Raw genomic sequence first — 23,165 nt, 5'->3', positions numbered from 1 at the left:
AAATAAAAAAATTACGAAACATTATTTTAGAAGGCCATATCAAGAGATTGTAAATTTTGTAAATCGGGTCGATTTGGGTCGGGTTAAACGGTTTCGCCAACCCACGACCCGCGTCCACCCTGCCGCGCGCATATATATGAACAAAGTGGCGGTCCCATTCGGGTGAAGGACAAATTTAGCCTATTTTTATACAAAATTGACAAAAATAACTAATTTCTGAAAAGTTGGTCAACTTTGGCCGATGGATACCCAACTGTCAGTGGAGTATCCATTTTATATAAGATACCCAACTGGCAGTGGAATATCCCATATATGAAATACCCAACTACCAGTGGAGTATCTTATATAATTGGGATACCCAACTGACATTGGAGTATTCAATCGGCCAAAATTGGCCACTTTTTTCAGAATAATTATTTTTGTTAAATTTTTTGAAAAGCTAGTCCCATTCACCATTCTTATATAACCTAAAGCCATTAATTTCTTTTATCTCCTCTTTTCATCGAGAACAACATTAACAACCCTATTTTCTCGTCGAATCATCAAAATCTCAATCAAAAATCAATTCGTTCATCAATTAATCGCGTCAATCGATGCAATTGCATGAGAAGAGATGATTTCAAATCATAAAGAAGATCAATCGGCGTTCGTGATTTGAGCCAACGGTGGAGATCGTGCCGCAGAGATCGTCGCGCTTCGAAGAACTTCAATTAATCGATCGTTGATCAATTAATCATCGATCTTAACGAAGATTTCGCAGATTTATTGTTTGTGGATCGGTTTCGATGCAATTTTTTCATATCTGATTGGATTTTGAAGCTAAACGGCGTCGTTTTGGGTGTTTGTACGGACGAGTTGCGTAAAGTTTCGATTTTGAAGCTGTGGAGAAGACTTGCGGTGTTGGAAAGATTGGTTTGATCTTTACTATTGAAGAGAGATAAAAAAGAGAAGATCTTTAGCTTTTTGTATTGTGATATTTTTGTTTTTTTTTGTTTTAGTTGAATATCAGGCCTAGAATATTTTATCTGAGGCCCTTTTGATTGAAACTTTAGGGTTTTGTGTTTGTTATTATTTTTGCGATTTTTTTAGTGAAAAAATAAAAGATTCATGGCTGTTTATTATAAGTTTAAAAGTGCTAAAGATTATGATTCTATATCGATAGACGGCCATTTTATAACAGTTGCAAGTTTGAAAGAAAAAATATTTGAAAACAAGCATTTGGGCAAGGGTACTGATTTTGACCTGGTTGTCACCAATGCTCAAACTAATGAAGGTTGGTTCGATTCTCTAATATTAGTTGATTAATTATATATGTTTTTCTGTAGATAATGTAGATACCATCTTAAATTTATTTGTTTGTTCATTCATTCATAGACATGATGTTATGACTTATACGCTGATCTATTTGCTTCAAGTTTGGTCGTCAAATCTCAAATGTTTGAATTACTTAAGATGGTGTTGCAGAAACTCTTTTTAGTGGATCGATGGGAAGAGCCATGAGAGTAATCAGTAATTCTAAAGCTGTAATTTGCATAAGAGTAAATAACAAGTGCTAGTGGTGTTAGTTGCACACACGGATATGGGTTAATTTCTATAAGTTGTAGATGCTTTTATAAAACAATTAAGAGTTACAACTATTCTATTAATTAAGTTTGGCTACATTAGGGGTTAGAAATTGTAGCTTACTCTGTTAATAAGTTGAGCTATATTAGGGTATGTGACAAAGAAAACCCATGTAGGAAATAGGAATAGGAATTATATGTTTTGACAATTGACATTACGAAGCTTCCAAAGGAGGCACGCAAGATTAAACTGTTTACACATCGATAAATCCCATTACAGCTCTTTTATAGTTGATTTATCTGTTTTACAATCTCAGAGTACCTTGATGAAGGAATGTTGATTCCCAAAAATACATCTGTTTTGATACGTCGAGTACCAGGGCGAGGGCGGGCTCGTATGCCCATTATAACCACTCCAATCACTGTTGATCAAGACAAGTATTGCCTCTAACCTATAATAACTTCCAACCAGTAATTAATGTCTTTTAAAGCTTTTATATTTAACCTGTTATTTGGAACAAGTGGTGGTAAATCTTTGCACGTAAACCAGTTTGGTGCTGCAAACAATAGGTTATATTTTCATGTCATTAGACCTTTGCATTGGAGGAGCACATTTGTAATGTCACGTATTCATGTTGTTTAATTCAGACCAGTAGCTGAAAATAAGTTGGAAGATGCTCAAGCAACCAAAAGTAGCTTTTCAGGAGTGGATCCCTCTGTTTCAAAATATGTAAGCATGCATCTGTTTTGATATCATTAATCTGGACTCTGAGTTAGTTTCTACTAGTACGGCTATATAGCTTATATGTTCTCTACATTTGTAGCCCGAAGAATTTGAATGGGATGAATTTGGAAACGATCTATATACAATGCCTGAAGTTGCACCAGTTCAGGATGCTCCTAATGCTCCCCCGCCTAGTAAAGCCGACGAGGACAGCAAGATTAGGGCTTTGATTGATACTCCTGCCTTGGATTGGCAGTGGTGAGATGCCATTCTTACTTTTTATAAGTTTACCCTTGTAAATGGTGGTTTTTCGGTGCATGAAATGAAATTCTTCTTACCTGTGCTTTTTATATGGAATTGCAGTCAAAATCCTGACACTTTTGGTGGTGGTAGAGGCTTTGGTCGTGGTATGGGCGGAAGAAGTGGTGGGCGTGGTTTTGGTATGTTCCTGAATACTTTTCTAAGTATTTGATATGATAATTTATATTGTATGAAGAATCAGTCATTCACTTTTATAGTCTTGTTTAAGTTGCTGTAAGCCTACGCAAGACCAATATTTAAGAAGTCAACAGACTAAAAATGTCTTGCATGTATTATTTATACTAGTAATTTTGCCCGTGCTTCGCACACGGAATTTCTTGCAATATACAACAATATGTAAATAAAGATTTTTCATAAATTTAAAAATCCTAAAAAAATTGAAAATATATGATGTATTAAAAAAATTGAAAAACTTTGCAAAATTTGTTTATTAAAACTTATCTTCCCCTCCTAACGGTAAGCAACTTATAAAATGTGAATAATTTATGTTTTTAGTAAATTATAAAATAATATTCTCACAAAGAAACACGGTTATAGATAAATAAAATACTAAGAAATTTAACCCAAGACTTTATAAAAGTTGATATAGAATAAAATAATCATTTTCGGTTTACAATCAAATTGAAGGGAATACATATTGACAAAAAATTTAACTGAACGGTAGTAATTAAAATTTGTATTTCATTTTAGTTATATATATCACATGAATGAAGTTTTATGTAACAATGTATATTTAAGAGCATCTCCAATTATAATTTAGTCAAATCAATTATCTAAAATATGCAAAATGAAAAATGGACAGCTTGCAATAGTTGTTAATTAATTTGATGCAATATGTCAATGAGAGATACCTGTTTGTGCTGAAAATCGAGATGTATAACATAAATGTTCAACAAAAATTAAAATTTATTAGGTTGATAGATATTGCAGGAAAGCTTAGTCATTTAACGTGTTGTGATAATGACCTAGTCTGGTCTGGAACCATACTGTGAGTATTTGGCTTCTTGAGATTGTTTACAGACGATTTGGAAGCGGATGTACAGTGATCACTGGTTAACGTTGAATTGCAATACTTAATGAATGGCGACTTAACATAACCACCGAACTTGAGTTCTCACTATGTCTGCAAGATTAAAACATAACTAATTTCATATTTAGTAGATATTAGGGAGTCGATCAAATGTATTTTTATAAATATTAGCACGATTATATGAATCGAGCAAACTTTTATCCGGTATTACATTCCAATTTTTAAATTTTATCGGATACAGCCCGAATGTTGGTAACTGGAAAGGAGTAAACTTAAGTGTCACTATGGGTTTATTTGAGGACAGTGACTCTGATGGCCAATACCTCCAAAATATAAAGAAACACAAACACGGTAGGAACATGGTTTGACAATGCATTAAGCCTTATTACATTATACAATATTGTTTACATCAAAATCTAGTAGGATTACATGATATGTCAACATCATTTAACCTTCTTTGCGATGGTGTTAGTACATGTTGGTGTTCTAGTAAAATATTATAAGATATTAGATGCTTTGTTTGATAAAATAAATATATGTGTATAATTAAACTTTGGTTGGACATGAATGTTCAGACCTATTTCACTATTTTATATCGTACTGAGTCAAAATTAAAGCAGAGTGTCTTACGACATAATTGTGTGAGAGGAAGATGTTTTATAGCATTTTTTTTTGCACAATCGAGATAGGCCGTCTTTGTAAAAAATATTTATTTACATTACGTCTAAATGTACAATAAAATGCGAAGGTAAAATATAACAATATCACTTTTAGGCATGAGCGGACTTTGAGAATTAGGATGTATATATCCCCCAACAACTTCAAAAAAAGTAAATGTATACTACATTAACAAACTAATATAATGTAATATTAACGGTTCTTACTAACCTTTTACAAAACCCACGATTTTGAGATTAGTATTCTCAACCACGTCGTTCCTTTTCAGGAGTTTGAAGAACTGCACGGCGGGGATGACATCCAGTAACTACTAATAGAAAAAATAAAAATATTATGAAATGTTAGGAATAAGTCCGGGAACTTCTACACGTCCAGATGTTCCTACTACAATATGGTTCAAAGTAATAAGATGTGGGTGCTAAGTGTTAGGAAAGTGATCATTTCAGAGTCACCTAACAAACTTAATACAAATAGGTAACTGCATCAAAGTTTTAAAATAGATCTATCCAATCTATTTGTTATGTATTATCATTTTTATACTTTTTATTGTAGTTTATAACAGAAAATAATAAAATTAATGCCTCAACATAAGAATTGATGTGATTTAAATTATACTCCCTCTGTCCCAACCATTTCTTTACACTTTCATTTTTAGGATGTCCCATCCAATTCTTTACATTTCAAAACTTACCAAAAATAGTAAATGGGTCCTACCACTTTCTCACTTTTTTTTCCTTTTCACACTACTTTTACTCCACTATCTCCTTTTTATACATTAAAAATTAATGGGTCTCACTACTCCACCCACTTTTCTTTCTCTTTTTCATTACTTTATACATATTTCTTAACCTCCGTGCCCAAACCAAATGTAAACAAATGGCCGGGACGGATGGAGTAATAATATGTACCGAATAAATTAGTAGCGGTGTAATTACATTACTTTGAGAGGCATCAGAATCTTTCAATGTCCTCAGTGATGGATTGAAATGATGGCATGTCGATGGAGTTAAAATTCTGAGGAAAGATCAATATTAGATGAGCTGAAAAATATTCGGATCTCTGTGTAGGTTTATATGGACTGCGTTAAGTTTTCTTTACCAATCCCGCCGTAAGACAGATCACACTGTCTTTTCTTTGACCCTACAACCAAAAAATAATAAAAATATACCTAAACTAAAACATACGAAACACATAAGAACAGGTTTAGGCAAACCATTTTTTGCTGATGATGGTGGATGGTTCAAGACGCACTCGCTTATGTCCTATACACGCATATGACAAAAAACAGTAAATCTTTTTTTATTTACATATAACTATAATTTTCACTCTATGTTAGTAAGACGTATCCAACAAATAGACCAACGTAGCTAATGTGCATCAATAATCAACTAAAAGACTATAATAAAGAAACACGATGATACCCGAATAAGGAGATTAGGCAGAAGGCGTTGATCATGTCCTCTGAATGGCGAGGCCAGATACTACAACCCGACAGATTGAAGCCACCATGCCATGACGGCATCTCTAGCATCACTCAAAGGCCCTGCATTGGGTAAGGACCCACCAGCCACACTGGGTGATCATATAGAGCAGTCATTGCAACATTGCTCTGTTGCCATCTTTGTTGAGGAGCCAAATTTTCAATATATATTCAACCTATATTACAAACTCCCCAAAATCAGTTACAACATAAAATAACAAAACAAATACAAAGATTATTAATTATAAAAAGACCCAGAAAAACTTACAATGTCAAAACTCTTAATTCTGAAGCAACACACGAGAACGAAAAAATACAGGTATGTTTCCACTCTGTTCAATACATTCGCAGTCCAATCCAATTCTCTGTAATTCAATCTGAATCCATTACAATATACCCTAATTTTCCAATCAATAAAACAAACAATAACATCAAACAATGCAACTTATACATCAAACATATAAAATGACATAACAAACAAACACATCTACATACAAATAGATAATACAACAATGTAAAGGCAGATGCAGGAGAGAATGAAAAAATAGATACACAAATTAATTAAGACGGAAAATGGATCTATTTAGTACATAATTGAAGAAAAAATGGTGGAATAAAAGCCCTAAATCATGATTAATAAAAAAAATGAACAGGTTGGTGAAATTGCCTGGAAGGATGACTTACTGGATCTCACAATCGTGAACTATTGCAGAGAACAAAAATGAAAAACATGATTTGTCAACCAAGGATAATGTTTAGATATACTGATTTCCATATTTTTGGGGAAAAACTGGCTATTTGAAATTCAAATTTACGTGCAGAGAGGCGGTTAACATTGTTCCTCATTGTGAAAGTTCAGATCATTTGCAAAAAATAAAATCGGGTCGACCCGATAGTGCAAGTAAAAATAGCTTGAATACAGTTATGTGTGGGTTGACCCGTGTAAAAAGTGGATGATCCATTTATAGTAAAAAGACGGTAAGGGACATGATTTAGAATACTGTGCAAAAGAGATGTAAGGGTATTTTTAGTAATTTGTAAAGGCTAGTGCTAGTGAAGATTAAGAATATATTGATTCGCGCAGAAAGTAAGAAATCCCATTTTATAGCTCAGTATTAGAAGTGGCATATTTTTCTTTTGTACAGATACACTTGCATTATAATTTGCTTGCTAGAAGAAACTTATTTGGATTAGAAAAAAACAATACCCTTTTTGTGCAAACATGCAGCTGAATATCCTGTCCTTGCGAAATTGCTTTGTATCTTGTCTAAGTATATTTTGTATCCATGGGAAATGATTGAATATTTACTTCCATTGACCTCAGGTCGAGGAGGAGGATTGGAACGGACAGCGCCCCCACCAGGCTATATTTGCCATAGGTGCAAGGTGCCTGGTAAGTTCACATCTCTAATCATTGCCAAAGAGTTCCTTTTGTTGTCATTTTACACATGTAAAAACAGTTTGCCGTTTCCTTCATTGTAGGCGTGTAAATATTTTGTTGTGCGGTTGTGTTCGTACTAATTAAACGAAATCTTTTATTTAGGACATTTTATCCAGCATTGTCCCACAAATGGAGATCCGAACTTTGATATTAAAAGGACCAAACCTCCAACTGGTATTCCTAAGTCTATGTTAATGGCTACCCCGGATGGATCATATGCATTACCAAGTGGTGCTGTTGCTGTTTTAAAACCAAATGAGTAAGTTACAACTTTTTTGTTCTCCTTGTGGTCTCGTTCCTGTAGTCATGGCAGAAAGTCTTGGATTGAACTTCAGTCATTTTATCTATATTCTAGAGCTGCTTTCGAGAAGGAGATTGAAGGGATGCCGTCTACTCGTTCTGTTGCTGACCTACCTCAAGAACTTTATTGCCCTCTGTGCAGGGCAGTTATGAAAGATGCAGTTTTAACTAGCAAGTGCTGTTTCAATAGTTATTGTGACAAGTGTAAGATATTTTTACCACTGTTGCTATATTTCTGGAGTACATTGTGAATTTAAGATTTGTGAATGGTTAAAATTACAAATCTTAATTCTTATAACCATTCGTACAAGTGTAACACATGTATATTTTTGGAGTAAAATATCTTTTATGGTTAAAAATCAGTGTAACACATGTATAGTTCTGGAGCACTTATTCTTCTAGAAGATGTACAGCATCTTACAAAGATGTTCTATTTTATGTAGCATTCGTACATGTGTTAGCCTTTTGTACTGATTTAATAATTTTGAATATTGGATGTCTTCTCAGGCATACGAGATTATATCATATCCAAGTCTATGTGTATTTGTGGTGCCACAAATGTACTTGCCGACGATCTTTTACCTAATAAGACGGTGAGGGATACCATCGTTCGGATTTTAGAGGCTAATAATAACAGTGGTGATAACGGTGGCAGCGCTTTCCAACCACAAGGTTTGTGTTTTATCATAAAGTTGTTATTCCGACATTCAGCTATACTTTTTTGCCTTTTAACTCCCCTCTAACAGATATGGAGTCTTCTCGGAGTCCACAACGTAAAATTCCGTCTCCCAAGGTTCCATCTCCTACGTTGTCTGCAGCTTCAAGGGGGGGTGTAGTTGCACCCAAAATTGAAGACAATGCAAATATCAAGGAAATGACAGAACCGATGAAAGTTGTCAACAATACACAAAACAACTTGGACAAGTTAACTGTCGAAAAAGGTGCAGAATTTTCAGAGGCTACACACGATTCACGGAGTGCAAGGGAACCAGGCCCACAGATGTGTCCTCCAGTAACCGGTGAAGAAATGCAGCAGAAGCCAGTATCTGGGGAAGTAGGTAAGTACATAGCATATAAACAATGCATGGATGGAACTGATTTTGCATGTTATATGTATTTGTAACTGGTACGTAGTTAATTGAGTCAACTATATGATTCCTATTGATGGCTGTAAGATGCAACCTATAGCACATAAATAAAAAACTAAACCTGCATGATTCATTATGGAACCCATTAATACGCAAAAAAGAACTGGTGAATAATTGAAAACATAACTCAGTTTTGATGCATTTTTTTTGGGTCCAGGAAAGAAAAAGAAGAAGAAAAAAGCTCGATTGCCTGTAGGAGGTATGTAGTTTTTATATCTTTTTTTAAGTCTACATTCGGATACGTGGTTCTGGTTGGCAGACTTTTGCTTGGAGTTATATAATGATGCTTCAAATCAGAAGAGGCCTTCAATATCTTTCCGGTAATTCTTTTTGCTTTATAGCAGCAGATATGCAGTGGAGACCCCCTCAAGACTTCGCAGCTGAAAATTACATGATGCCAATGGAACCTTCTGGTTTTAATCCTTACTGGAATGGAATGCAACCTGGATTTGATGGGTTTGGGGGGCCTTTTGGTGGTCCAATGCCCTTTATGGGCTATGGTCTTGGACCAGGGCCTATGCCATTTGGGGGTCCCTTTCCTCACGATCCATTTGGAGCGCAAGGGTTTATGATGCCTTTCCCACCTCAGAGGTATGTACGATGATTATCTTCTATACTGGATATACCCTCTCCCCTTGTTACTCTTCTTGTTAAAAGGGGATGAGGGGTACAAAGCTCCATGTTTTTTGGGTTGATTATACTTCTTGTTTTACTGATTTTAGGAGTTATTTAATGTATATGTTGCGGCTTGTACATCATTTATTTATTTGACTTGTATCAGGGACCCTACTGAATTTGGGATGGGCTTTAATGGTGGCGGTGGCCCCCCAATCATGAGCAGAGAAGAATTTGAAGCTCGCAAAGCCACTATAAAGCATAAACGAGATGTTGAGAGAGGCGGAGGAAGGTATTAAATTCTTTCCTGTAAAATATTATATATCCGGTGCCGGTGATGTACTGTAGAGTACTGGTATAGATATTATACTCCCTTGCATATTTTTTTGGGTTGCTCTGCCTGCTGATATTTAAATTTTGTTTACTTTGATCGGTGGAGTCGATGTTTTTAATGTTTCTTATACCTTCATGATATCTTTACGTTGCAGCAGGGAGGTGTCAAAAGATAGGGAATTCAGCAGGGACATGATCAGCCATGGGGATGTTCCCTCCGGAAAATCAAAATTTGTATGTACTTTCAGACTTGTGTTTTTTTTCATATTTTTGCTTCTATAGTAAAAAAAGAGCAGGCTAGTGTAATGACACCAATAAATTTTAAATAAATTAGGTTTCTGTTTCATGCTTGAGATACCATAAGTTGACAAGAAAAGGATGCAATGTGAATGTTCACCACTTTATTACAGTTGTGTGTTGTGTAACTTGTAATGCTTAGGCAGTAATATGAATCTAAAAGCGAGGAAAGTTCAATCCGATTCTAGTAAATAAAAGGTTTGCATCATAGACAAGATGTAGAAGTTTTCTTCATTTAGAATCCTGCCATATTAGACCCCGAAGCTTTGGAAGTTAACTTCTTAGTATGGATGTTGAATTTCACCTTGTCTGTGTATCACATTACTTTTCTGGATAAATTTGACAGACATATTAATACTTGGAGATAATAATTTATTTCTACAGAAACCTTTTCTACATTATTAGCAAGAATATCTAATAAGTCATCTTTTCATTTTCTTGCTTCAGAAGTCTAACCCACCACTTCAAGATCACCACCATCCCCGTGCCCGATCAGAACGGCCAGAAAGACCGTCACCAGACCGCAGTACCCATGATCCAGAACCTTTGAGAACATCTTCCAAGAGGAAGATGAAATATGAGGATGACTATTATGAAGAACGTCCTCATCAACACCGGGAAAAAGAACGCCGACACCACCACCGTTCAGTGTCAGAAACAACTTCAGCCGCCAGATCGCCAGTCCCACCAGAGACAGTAGACCTACCACCACTGCCATCCAAATCATCTACTGACAAAACAATAGCTGACCGGAAACACAAAGCCAGTGTCTTTGCTCGCATAACTTTCCCTGAAGGGGAATCAGCAGCAGCCTCCAAGAAAAGAAAGCTTGGTAGTTCTCCTCCCTCTGCTGTTAATGGGTCGAGTCATCACAGTAGTCACAGTCACCGTGCGACATCAAATGGCTACCATGAGGATCATCGCAAAACTGCAACTGCTGTGTCAAAGAATAGTTACAACTATGCAGACGAGCATGATTATGAATCTAGTGATGATGATAGGCACTTTAAGAGGAGGCCTTCCAGATACGAGGCATCACCTGCGCCTATAGTTGAGGAGGGTAGACATTCTAGTAGAGGATCGAGGGAGAGAGAAAGGGGTCATAGCAGCAAGCATAGGTAGATCATCTGTCTAAGAACACATCTATCTGCCTGAGAGAGAAAAGTGTCTGAAATGATCTTGTACTGAGAATTTGGAAGTGGATAACTTAGGGCCCGTTTGGGGTTTATTAAAAAATATAACATACGACTTAAAGTTGTAAAGTGTCGTATAAGTGACATGAATATCATAATTTATAAGTTATTTAGGTGTTTGGATAATTTTGCGTATAAGTTAATTATAAGTTGATAATGTGTTTGGTAAATTATAACTTATAAGTTATTATAATTTCTTTTTAAATAATATTAAAATAAAAATTACAAAATACATGAATTAAAAATTTTAACATGTGAATATAAAATATAAAAGAGAAAATTTAAAAATAAGGATAATGACCTCGAATAAAACTATATAATATACAGTATTCACCTCGGTTAAAATAAAATTGTAATATTTATCCGGGCTAAAAAATAAAACTAAAATAGCATAATTCGATTGAATTAGTTTGGTCGGTATAATGGAATCGGGTTAAAAGAAATTATACGAATAAAACGGGCTAAAATATAATTAAAATAAAAAATAACTAACCTATCATTTGAAAATTTTAAATAAACAAAAATCAATTTTAAGCTATTAAAAGTTAAAAAAATAAATGATGAATAGAACGATGAATGAATGCTCTGTTACTGAAAATGAAAAATGTATTGTTAACAATGTATATTAGCTTAATATTAGACACAAAAGATATCATAAATAAAACCCACAAATATAAATACTCAAAATGTTTGAGATTAACACAACATTCTCCTCCTTAATCTCAAACCTGTCTCCACAAGCTTTTCACTCCCAGCAAATTCCTCAAAATCACCATTAATAGCTAACAAGAAATGTTATCCAACCCTGTGGAATTTTATTTCCAGGTCCTTATTTTCAAATGAATTTCTTACTATCTTTTTTCCTTTAAACTAACAAATCAAAATCATCATTTTCTTGAAAAAAAAGTGTAATAATAAACTAAATTAATTAAGAGAGTCGGATATGATTAATTACGTATTGACATATTAATATATTACTAGTTACTAATTTTATTTATTTAATAGCTAGTAAGTGCAAAATAAAAATATTAGGGCCTAATATTTTGAATTTTACTAACTAGTGACTAGTAGATACTATTAAAAATATTGAAAAGTAAATGTTTTTTGCAAATTATTTATTATCAGATAAAAAACGAAAATTTTATATTTTTCAATTTGAGAAACTCAAATCATGAGCTAATAATATATTTAATTTATACAATAATAATTTTTTAGGTAATGATAATTTTATATAGTTGGTGTTATAATTTCAAAAAAAACTGAAACCTATGAGTTATATAATTGAAGATCTTTTTATAATAACCGTTTATAATTTCAAAAAAACTGAAACCTATGAGTCTAAATTATGATTGTTTTTGTCACAACAGCACGTATTAGTTGAACAAATTTCCCCCCAATAATGCCTAAATTATCGAGTCAGGTCTAGTTAAGTATTAACAAACAATTTAACAATGTTCTGCTGATGTGCCCTCGTAGGAGCATTCACATATCCCCATTCACACTTAATTTCTATAGCTAGTATAATAACCCGTGCGAGGTTCATTTTCTAGAATTTTTTTATGCTTCCATACAATTATATTAGCAACATTCTTGATTATTTTCTTCTTGATAAATATTTTGTAACGTATAAGATATATCAAATATACGTTGAGTTTTATCAATGTGTATGATTTTTATGTAATACATTAACAATGTACCTAACGTTTATAATATAGCTCATTAGTTAAATTATATATTTTCGTCGTGTAATTTATATCTATTGAATGAGTATAAATGGTGTACGTTTAAATGAAAAGGATTTAAAGTTAATTCATAGAATTTTTCTATATGTTCATAAAAAATAAACTAAAAAGTAATATGTATGTTTAATTCAGAGTCAAATTAATTTTTTGAGTTTTGATTAAATAAATCATGAGTAATAAAATATTTTATTAATAAAGTTAATACTAATTTATAAATACCTTACTTAATTTAAAAGGATTAGTAATGTACAACTAAAGTCATCAAGACCTGCAATCGTATATTCAACAAAATAGAATTTACACTACCGTTATTAAGTTGATTTTTGATGGAAAATGTTATTTTTTTAGATTTAACATCTATGTTGATGTTATGTCATTCTAATATATTAATTCATTAACTAAAGTTGACACGACCCAGTTTTAAATATATTGTACAAAGTTATTTTATAAGATGTCAGATTATTATCAATGCCATAATTTTTCCATTCAAAATTGGCATAATTCACCTAGTTTTCAACACATTTAAAAAAACTAAGATTTAATTGATTATTCTCATTTTCACAACATAAAATACTTTTGGTAGTGAGATAAAGCCTACGATAAAAAAATACTTTTGGTATTCTGAATACATCGTTTACATTGAATCTTCTAAAATTAGTAAAGATAAAGTCATATGTTTGTGTGTTTATATGTAAATTATTGTTTGTTATATTTTTGAGTATATAATGCTAGCCTCATTTATTTATATGCTAGATATCTTAGTCATTCATATGTCTAATCATAGTCAATAAAATACTCGAATAATATGCATTTATACTTATTCAAAAAATATAATTAATAATAAGTAAATTGCAATTATTTATATATAGTAACCGCAGTAGCACTGATAATAAATTCATATGTAATTTTACTCAACAGAGCATCAGTCATTGTTGCTAAAAATAATTTATGTATCATAAAGACTAATTAATGATATTCACATGCTTTTTTTTCAAGAATTCGAAGAGAAATTTGTGTTAATATTATTATTGAAATTGTTTTCAAGTTTCTTTCGTATATGATTCTAATATTTTTTATAATAACTTGATACCATTGTATATTATTTTTCTAAAATTATATATTTTTCAACTTGTTATTTTTTTAAAATATTAGTTGAACTCGTGCCAAAAAAAAAATATTAGTTGAATTGTTAATCCTTTTAAATTATCGACTAATTTTTTTTTCTTAGATAGCATAACATGGATTAAATCAAGTGGTACAATACATTATAGTTTTAACCTTTTTTATAATAATTCAAAATATTAAAAGAATTCCAAATAGTTGTACGATGTTTTCCAACATTAAATATTGTTTTTGTTAAATTATTATTGTTCTTCTTAATTTTTTTCGAAAGATTATATTTTATAATTTTTTAAGTTTCTTATAAAAATATATGTGAGTTAAGTTCTATTGAATCCCTATTTTTGTCGAGTACGGAAGTACACATATGTTCTGCAATTAAATAGTACATAAAATATTGTGAAACGCGTTATAATGTGAATCATATTTTACAAACATCACTATTTTAATGAAAGTCTTGCAAATTTAATAAATTTGGCAAGTTGAACATTGCAGGAACATATGATTCCATAGAACATGATTAGTTTGTAGAACATACATCTTCACGTTATAGAACACATACATGATACATGTTCAACTTGTTTAACATTAATGATACAACACCTTGATAAACGTTCATATCCTAGAGTTTATTATTTTAGTTTTTAAATTAATAAATTAAAACATGAACCATTAGATTGGAGTGTAATATTAAGTTAGGATTTTGGACTCAAGACTCTAAAAAAAGAGCCATGGATAAGATTACTTATAATAACTATATCAAATTTAAAAATTTAAAATTAAAATCTCTTTTACAAATATCTGAATATAAATGTAATTTTAATTAAATAATGCAATAAATAATCTATATTTTTGATGAAGAAACATCATATGTCTTATCTTTTTCAAATAACATGTTAAAGTAAAATCTAATTTTACTATTTAGTTGTGTAATTTAATTTTTTTTAAAGATAATGAAAAAGTAGGACTTTGTATCATTTTTTTATAAATTCACCATTGTTGAATAATTTCATAAACATAATTCTTTTTTATGTAAAATGTTAAAAAATCAATCGATTTAGTATACATTATAATTTTAACGGATCTTGTGACATATAATGTCAAATACCGAAAATATTTAAATATTGGGTGAAATCCTAAAAATAATAATGTATAACCGGTCAGTTAGTAATTTTGAAACATATTATTAATTGAATTGATCGTATAAAGACCTAAAAAAAATTATTTTTAATAATATGAGATTTTACAAAATAATTCAAATTTACCAAACCTAGACAATACCGATGTATTTTCGACCGGTCGGGTCATGTAGTCAAATTTCAAGTATTTTTTTAGAATGGGTAAAATAATTTTTGATACATATTATTAATTGGCTTGATTCGATAAAAACCTCGAAAATATTAATTTTTATTGACATAAGACATTATAAAATTTTCCCTTATTGGTAAGATTTTCTCGTCTGACTCGTAATAAAATTTAAATCTAGATAGTAACGTTATATTTTCGACCGGTTCATGTAGCCATAAGGGGTGAAGTTCTGATTTCGAATTCGAAATAAACCAAAATACACTGATTATTTATGACTCTAACATATCTAAATATGTGATATACATATATATTCTTTATATATAAGTGTAACTATTTTCAAAAAAAATTAAAAAAATAATTATATGTACAATTTATTTATTTTATTAAAAAATATATACTAAATGTATATGGCATACTTTTTAAACTAAAAATTATTTAATAAATAAGGTAATGATCCGTTTATATATTATGTTTAACTTTATATCTTGAATTCAATTCTTTAAAACTAACTCTACAAATATTCTAATAATTATGTTTTTAAACAAAATCAGTGATTATGTTTAAAGTTAAATAGATTGTCCTTATTTACGACACTCACATATTATGTGTATGAATTAAAACACAAATAACAATGTGGTGTCGTGGTAAGAAGATGTGCACTTGAATAAAAAGACTCAGGTTCGATTCTCACAAATAACAATTTTTTTATAAATACTAATTTGAAGGGCAAAATAGTCAATTCACTGAGATTAAAAAGTCTCAGTAATTATAGCCATGTTGGGTTATTATATATAGAAGAGATTTAGGGATATTTACACTATTTGATCCAAAAACATTACTTCTCAGGGACCTAAAATGAGGAGTGATTCTAGCAGTTAAAAGCAAATCCCATATTTGAGGGCAAACTGTACACACAGCATCTCAAATGGAGGTCAGCTGTGAAGTTCATAATGATAGTTAACAATGAAAAGAAAAAATGCAGAGAATATGGGTAAACATATGGATATGGGATGCAGGAAGAAAATTAGGGATGAGAAAGGTAATAGATGTGAATGCTCCAAGTATAACTATAAGCCTACCAGCTACCAGCACCGTAAACTACAAGGAAAAATATTTAGCCCAGGTCATATCATAATTCTGGGCCCGCCCCTGGTCATTATGTCTGCTCGTTGATCATCAGTGTTGACATGCTTTAACACGACCTCTCCCCTTTCTACGCACTCTCTGATGAAGTGGTATCGAATATCTATGTGCTTGCTCCTTCCGTGAAACATAGGATTCTTCGCCAAGTCGATAGAAGATCGATTATCAATGCACAGGACTACTGGACCAATTTATTCAGCGGTAATCTGTCTCAATATGTTTCTAAGCCAAATGCCCTGACACGCTGCAGCTGTAGCAGCCATAAACTCAGCTTCACAAGAAGAAAGTGCCACGCACTGTTGTTTCTGAGATACCCACGTTATAAGACTTTCGTTCAAGTAGTACACCTTGCCACCAGTACTCTTCCTATCGTCCAATTGACCTCCCAGATCACTATCCGAAAAACCAGTCAACACGTTGTTGCTACTGTCCTTAGAATATACTAACCCAAACTGGATTGTCCCCTTTATGTATCTCATAATATGCTTCACAACGTCATGATGCAGCTTCGTGGGTTTCTCCATATAGCGACTAACAACGCCCACCGAGTATGCTATGTCGAACCTGGTGTGAACCAAGTACCGTAGCCCACCCACCATGCTTTTATATTGATTTGCATCCACTAGTTTACCTCCCTCATCACGATCAATTTGTTCCTTTGGATCCATAGGATATCTTATGGGATTGCATTCTCCCATCCCATCCTTTTCCATAATTTTCTTAGCATACCCTGATTGTTTAAGCTCGATACACCCATTCTTTTGATCAACTTCAATGCCCAAGTAGTAGCTCAGCTTCCTTAAATTACTCATCTTAAACTGCTCACCCATCTGCTGTTTGAATTGTTCAATCACTGCTAAATTTGATCCTGTCACTAGTAGGTCATCCACATAAACAGCCATAACCAAACATTCATCTCCTCTTTTTTAGTGTATACATCGTGTTCGTATGGACAACGAACGAATTCAAGTTTCACCAGGCAAGCATTGAGTTTTGCGTACCACGCCCTAGGGGCTTGCCGAAGCCCGTAGAGGGCCTTCAAAAATTTGTAAACCTTGTTCTCGCTCCCAACTTTCTCATACCCTTCAGGCTGTGATGCATACACATCTTCCATAATGTCTCCATTCAGAAAAGCAGTTTTTACGTCAAGGTCGTGAACTTCCCACTTCATCGTAGCCGCCAATGCCAGCAACAATCTTACTGTCTCTAGTCGAGTGACAGGGGCGTAAACCTCGTCGAAGTCTACACCGTGTTCTTACACGTAACCTTTTGTCACGATGCAAGCCTTATACTTAACAATCTTGCCATCAGCATCTCTTTTAATTTTGTATACCCACTTGAGCCCGATAATTTTCTGCCCAGGTGGAAGGTCAGTTAAGACCCAGGTTCCATTTTTCTCGACTGAATCCATTTCCTGTTTCATCGCCTGGTTCCAATTTTTGTCCTTTGCTGCTTGTTTGTAGTTAACTGGTTCATCGACTCCCGTCAAGAATAAATCTTCTTCCAGCTCTACTTCCTCTGTTTCATCATACACGTCACTAAGCAATTTCGATCTCTTAGGCTCTGTACTATCATCATAGTTTTCACGACTTAGTCTCGACTCGTGTACTTGTGGTGATGCATGCGTTCCCAAGTTGACACTATCACTGTGGTCCGTTTCAATCACTTCTCCAGCCTCGAGTGTTCCAGGCACGATGAACTGAGCATTGTCACCATCCCCTTCTTCATACAACTCCCAATTTTCAGTCAACTCCCAGGGCCACGACTTTGTCTCCTCAAAAACTACATCTCGGATGATATTAACTTGATTACCGACAGGGTCATATAAACGGTACCCTTTGGTTCCTGGTTCTCTCCCTAAATTGACCACTTTCTTGCTCCTGTCATCAAGTTTTGTGGTGTGTACGCTAGGATTTTTCATGTGCGCCAAACAACCAAAAACATGGAAGTAACTGATGTTTGGCTTCCTTTCTCCCCAGGCCTCGTACGGTGTCTGACCTGTAAGAGCACGGGTCGGTAATCTATTCAAAATATGTACAGAATTTTGAATAGCTTCACCCCACAATTTTGAAGGCATTTTCATCTCCTTTAGGCAACTTTCGCCATCTCTACCACTGTCCTATTACGACGCTCTATTACACCGTTTTGTTGAGGTGTATAGGGAGTCGTATAATGTCGTTCGATCCCCATGCTATCACAAAATTCCTTGAACTCATTAGATGTGAACTCGCCATCTCTGTCGTTTCTAAAGGTTTTAACCTTTCTTTCAGGGCTCTTTTCTACTAATGCACAAAACTTCTTGAAGGCTTGAGAGCTTCATTCTTCTTACGCAAAAAAATACACCCACATATACCTACTAAAATCATCAACCAATAGGAAGAAGTACCTGTAACCATAGGCTGTTTCAGGAGATATGGGGCCACATAAATCGCCATGGACCAGTTCTAAAACCTTCTTCGAATTGTAGTTGGTCTTTGACGGAAAATATTTCCTCGTTTGTTTGACATGAGACACCCTTCGCAAACTCCATCAGGTTTGACTGTGGCTGGCATTCCATTACCATCTCATTAGGTTTTTTACAATCAACAACATAGTGGTCGTATGCATTGTAATTAAAACATTTTACCTTGCTTTTGTCGAAATTGCCTCGTCCACCCCTGGAACCTGTGGCCCTTTCACTGTTGTTTTTTTCATCCACTCCACACGAGTGAGAAGGAGCCTCCCTTCACGCTTTGTCCACTCGTCCTCTGTGAGCATGAGTTGGTTTCCTGATGTCTCCTGCTTTCCTTTCAATCGTTCTTCGTGTGCCTTAAGAGAGCCTAATGCTTCTTTGACTGTCATCGTCTCGAGATTGCCAAACTGCCCCATAGTAGATATGATCTACAAAAACTTGTCTGGAACTGACCTTAGTAGTTTTTAACCACATATGATTCCACCATTTCCTCTCCAAGGGCCCGGATATTCGTTACGAGTCTGTTCAGTCTCATGTGAAAGTCGTCCATGGTTTCATTGTCCTTCATGCTCAAGGATTCAAACTTAGATTTCAGAGTTTGAATCTTGGCTTTCCTCACCCTGTCATCTCCTTGATGCAGAGTTTTTATCGCTTTCCAAAGTTTCTTGGTTGTCTTCTTGTCCGCCAACGTGAGCCTGGTATGCCCTAATAAACCATTGATATAGCCACCTTATCGACTTTCTCCTCAATTGGTTCCTTAGGATCAGTTGGCTCCACTGCATCCCAGACCCCTTGCGCTTGCATAAATACTTTCATTTTGAGTGCCCAAGCCGCATAATTCATCTTGGTCAGCATTGGATAACTTAGTCCGATAGACCCACTTTTGATATACCCACTTTTGACCTTGTTCTCGATCGTCGTTAGCCAAGATCTCCGGCTGGCTCTGATACCAAGTATTGTTAACAATGTATATTAACAGCTTAATATTAGACACAAAAGATATCGTATGGCTGGAACTTCTGTTATCTTATTCACTAATGCTATAAAGAAAGTACATATAAGGCAATGCCAAAGAAAACAGAAACCTACTTTCTAGGAATAAACGTGATCCTAACCCACTACTACTGCTATGACCTCAGTCATGATCCTAGAAACAAACATGCTGAATCAAACGGTAACATGTCTGACTTATTCAAATCAATACATAAATAAAACCCACAAATATAAATACTCTAAATGTTTGAGATTAACACTAATAAAATGAAATGCTAAATGTTAGGATATCAAACATTCCAATTACCTTCATATATGCCGTGTAAATGGCTTTTCTCTGATTTACCCAGCATGCATAATTTGAAACAACATCATTATTCATTTAAGTAGGATATAATGAATACACAAACATGCACTTATTCTGTAATGTTTTTTTTAATTGTGGAATAAATTTACAGCTTGCACTTTTTATCAAATTATCATCTATGAATTGTGATGGATTTTATGTTCCAATGATTATAGTGACGTTCTTTCAGAAAAAGTTATTATTGTGCTGAAGTTACTGTAAAGTTTGTGCCAGTATCATCTGAATTACAGTTGTTATTTGAGACGGAGATGGCGTACTATGTTCATCTTTGTTTATCCTGTTTCTGTTAGATGCATACAGAAGTTTATATCAGACTCAGAGGGATACAAATTTGACCAGGTTGGAATCATGTTCTAAGTTTATGTATATTCTTGTGATATTCTGTTAACAAAGGTGAATATCCATTCCCATCTTTTTACCAAAGCATTTCCTCATTTCCAACTCACAATTCTTGGATCAAACTAAAATCCAAAAAAGTTGACCAAAAATAAAATTTAATACAGCAAAAATCGTACCATATACATCATATAGAAACCAGCCACTTTTTCAAAAATTATCAATAAATTTTTGATTGACAATGTAAGTTATCAAATTCAATTCGAAATTCTAAATTACTATTGCTTTCTAAACATTAAATCTAAATTAGTATGTTTTACAATTATAAGTGTAGAGAGAAATATATTAAAGCTATAAGAGCATCCAATCCGACATTAATTTTATATAGAAAAAGAGATTTGATGATATTTAGCTTTTTAACCTGACATCAAACTATATATACTATTTGGCTTATTAACCTTTTGTCCCCTAAACTATATGTGTTTGTAGCCATAAACCCCTGAACTCTGCGTGCGTACCCTTTGACCCCCGAGGTATGTATTTTCATACCTTTTAGCCCTTTTTACCGTGACAGTAAAAAATCGGAGGGGCAAAAAAGACATTAGACCTCCGAGTTGTACCGTTATAAGGGTTAAAAGGTTCATTTCTCATACCTAAAGGGTCAAAAGGTACATTTCTCATACCTTAATGGTTAAAATGTACAACTCTCAAATGGGCCTGATTGAACCTCTGAACAATACAATCAACCAACTTCTGAAGTCTGTGTATGAGCCTTTTGCATATTACCGTCAAAATAAGGGCACTTAATTTTCAGAAGTCTGTGTACTACTTAGAGCATCTCATAGGAAACCTGAGATTCCAAATTTCCTGGTTCAATTTCAAGTAGCTTGTTGGTTTGATCAACAAATTTTTCTTCATGGGATCTATTTGAGAAGAAGTCATTACACTCTTCTGTTAATATAGATGGCTTTCTCGAATCTGTTATCAGAACCATCTTTCCGAATAGCTTGATGCTCGAGGAAGCTGATAAATTGTCTGGCATACAGCCATGAATCTTTTCGATGGATGATGATATCATTTTTCCTGTTGCACGTGAATTGGATGCCATGCACTCGTGGTCTTTTTCCACTGTAGAAGTAGTGGTGGAAGATGGGTTGGAAGTGCATAAAAGTGGTGACGAGCAATGGATATTCAGTTATGAAACTGCAGGACTAAGCGGCTCTGAACCAATTGTAGGCAGGATCGAAATTGGAGATAGGTTCTCCAAGTCTTTAAGAGATACATCCGTGGACAAACATCTGTCTACCTGATCCTGAACAACTACTCGGTTCAAAAGCAAATCAGCCACTTTACGAGGATATGGATGAAGTGGTTTCTTCTTAGGTCGAGGTGGAGGAATTTCAATTGAAATATGGGAACTAGCACTCACATAATTGGGATCTCTTGCAACCTAAAGAGTAAATAGGGAAAGAGTTATGTAACAGCATTATAAACAACTTACCGTCATTTGAAGATAATTAGCAACCAAGGTAAACATGCAAATATAGAAATTAATCACACCAGAAATTACCTTAGAGAAAAACTTCTGATCATGGCTTTGAATCTGAACTGCTGTCTTTGTGCCTATATGTTTTGTGTGCATAAATAAAATTAGGAGTTATAAAATTGAATTATAATAATTACGGTACTATAGTCTACACTAACACAAAAAAATTAGAAGATTACATAAACCAGACAAGAGTGTGATAATTTCTCTTAACGTCATAAGAAGCTCACCTTCTATATGTCGCCAAGCACGACCATACAACTTTAAAGCTTCAGAAATTTCTGATGCTCTTCCTCTGAGTTGTACCTTTTAACCCTTAAGGTATGAGAAATGTACCTTTTAACCCTTAAGATACGAGAACTATACCTTTTAACCCTCATAATTGTACAACTCAGATGTCAAATATCTTTTTTGCCCCTCCATTTTTTTACTGTCACGGTAAAAAAGGCTAAATGGTATTAAAATATATACCTCGGGGGTCAAAGGGTACGGTTACAGAGTTCAGGGGTTTATGGGTACAAACACATATACTTTGGGGGCCAAAAGGTTAATAAGTCATACAATTTTGATGTAACATAGAATACAACTGAACTTAGGCAAGTTTGATGTTGATCAAATTTTTTTTGATACAACCTCGTTTAATAAAGTAATAATATATCTGCATTTTATTTTTAGTTTAAAATAATAAAAACTATATAAATATGATTTGATATATAGAATAATATAATTTTGTTGAAATCATTTAATTTGAAGGAAGAAATGATGTGATGGGTTAGAATAAAGACACTTAACAACATAATAAAAAAATGGTGGTACTATTTCTAGACATAGATTTATAAAAAAGACATTGAAAAAGTCAGTTTTGCCCTTATTAAATTAAAAAATGGCGTAACTCGGGCGGTTCGAGCTCCACCACACGATGGAACGGGTAGATCTTGAGTTCCACCGTGTGGTGGAACATGATTAATCTGAGCTCCACCACACGGTAGGTAGGGGTGGGCACAGTTCGATTATCCTATCCATTAGCGAATTATAGT

The 23,165-nt window shown here is 33.7% G+C and overlaps 1 protein-coding gene across 5 annotated transcripts; it reads left to right on the top strand.

Annotated features, from left to right (window-relative positions):
* The first annotated feature begins 463 nt into the window (after nucleotides 1-463).
* LOC141666581 (E3 ubiquitin ligase PQT3-like) lies at nucleotides 464-11,271 on the top strand. 5 transcript variants are annotated; one of them, XM_074472654.1, is made up of 15 exons: nucleotides 464-1,273; nucleotides 1,880-2,000; nucleotides 2,211-2,292; nucleotides 2,387-2,544; nucleotides 2,650-2,726; nucleotides 7,120-7,188; nucleotides 7,339-7,495; nucleotides 7,592-7,740; nucleotides 8,044-8,208; nucleotides 8,283-8,594; nucleotides 8,842-8,883; nucleotides 9,032-9,275; nucleotides 9,466-9,591; nucleotides 9,788-9,866; nucleotides 10,377-11,271. In XM_074472654.1, the coding sequence occupies exons 1-15, from the start codon at nucleotides 1,108-1,110 to the stop codon at nucleotides 11,049-11,051; spliced, it is 2,622 nt and encodes an 873-aa protein (XP_074328755.1). In that variant the 5' UTR covers nucleotides 464-1,107; the 3' UTR covers nucleotides 11,052-11,271. The 5 variants fall into 5 exon arrangements, with proteins under 5 accessions (XP_074328755.1, XP_074328753.1, XP_074328754.1 ...); XM_074472652.1 differs by having other exon boundaries at nucleotides 9,029-9,275; XM_074472653.1 differs by having other exon boundaries at nucleotides 9,026-9,275; nucleotides 9,791-9,866.
* The last annotated feature ends 11,894 nt before the right edge of the window (nucleotides 11,272-23,165 follow it).

Source organism: Apium graveolens, chromosome 6 (genome assembly GCF_009905375.1).
Source record: "Apium graveolens cultivar Ventura chromosome 6, ASM990537v1, whole genome shotgun sequence".
NCBI lineage: Eukaryota > Viridiplantae > Streptophyta > Magnoliopsida > Apiales > Apiaceae > Apium > Apium graveolens.
Note: the sequence above shows the minus strand (reverse complement) of the source record. Positions and strands in the feature narration are given on the sequence as shown.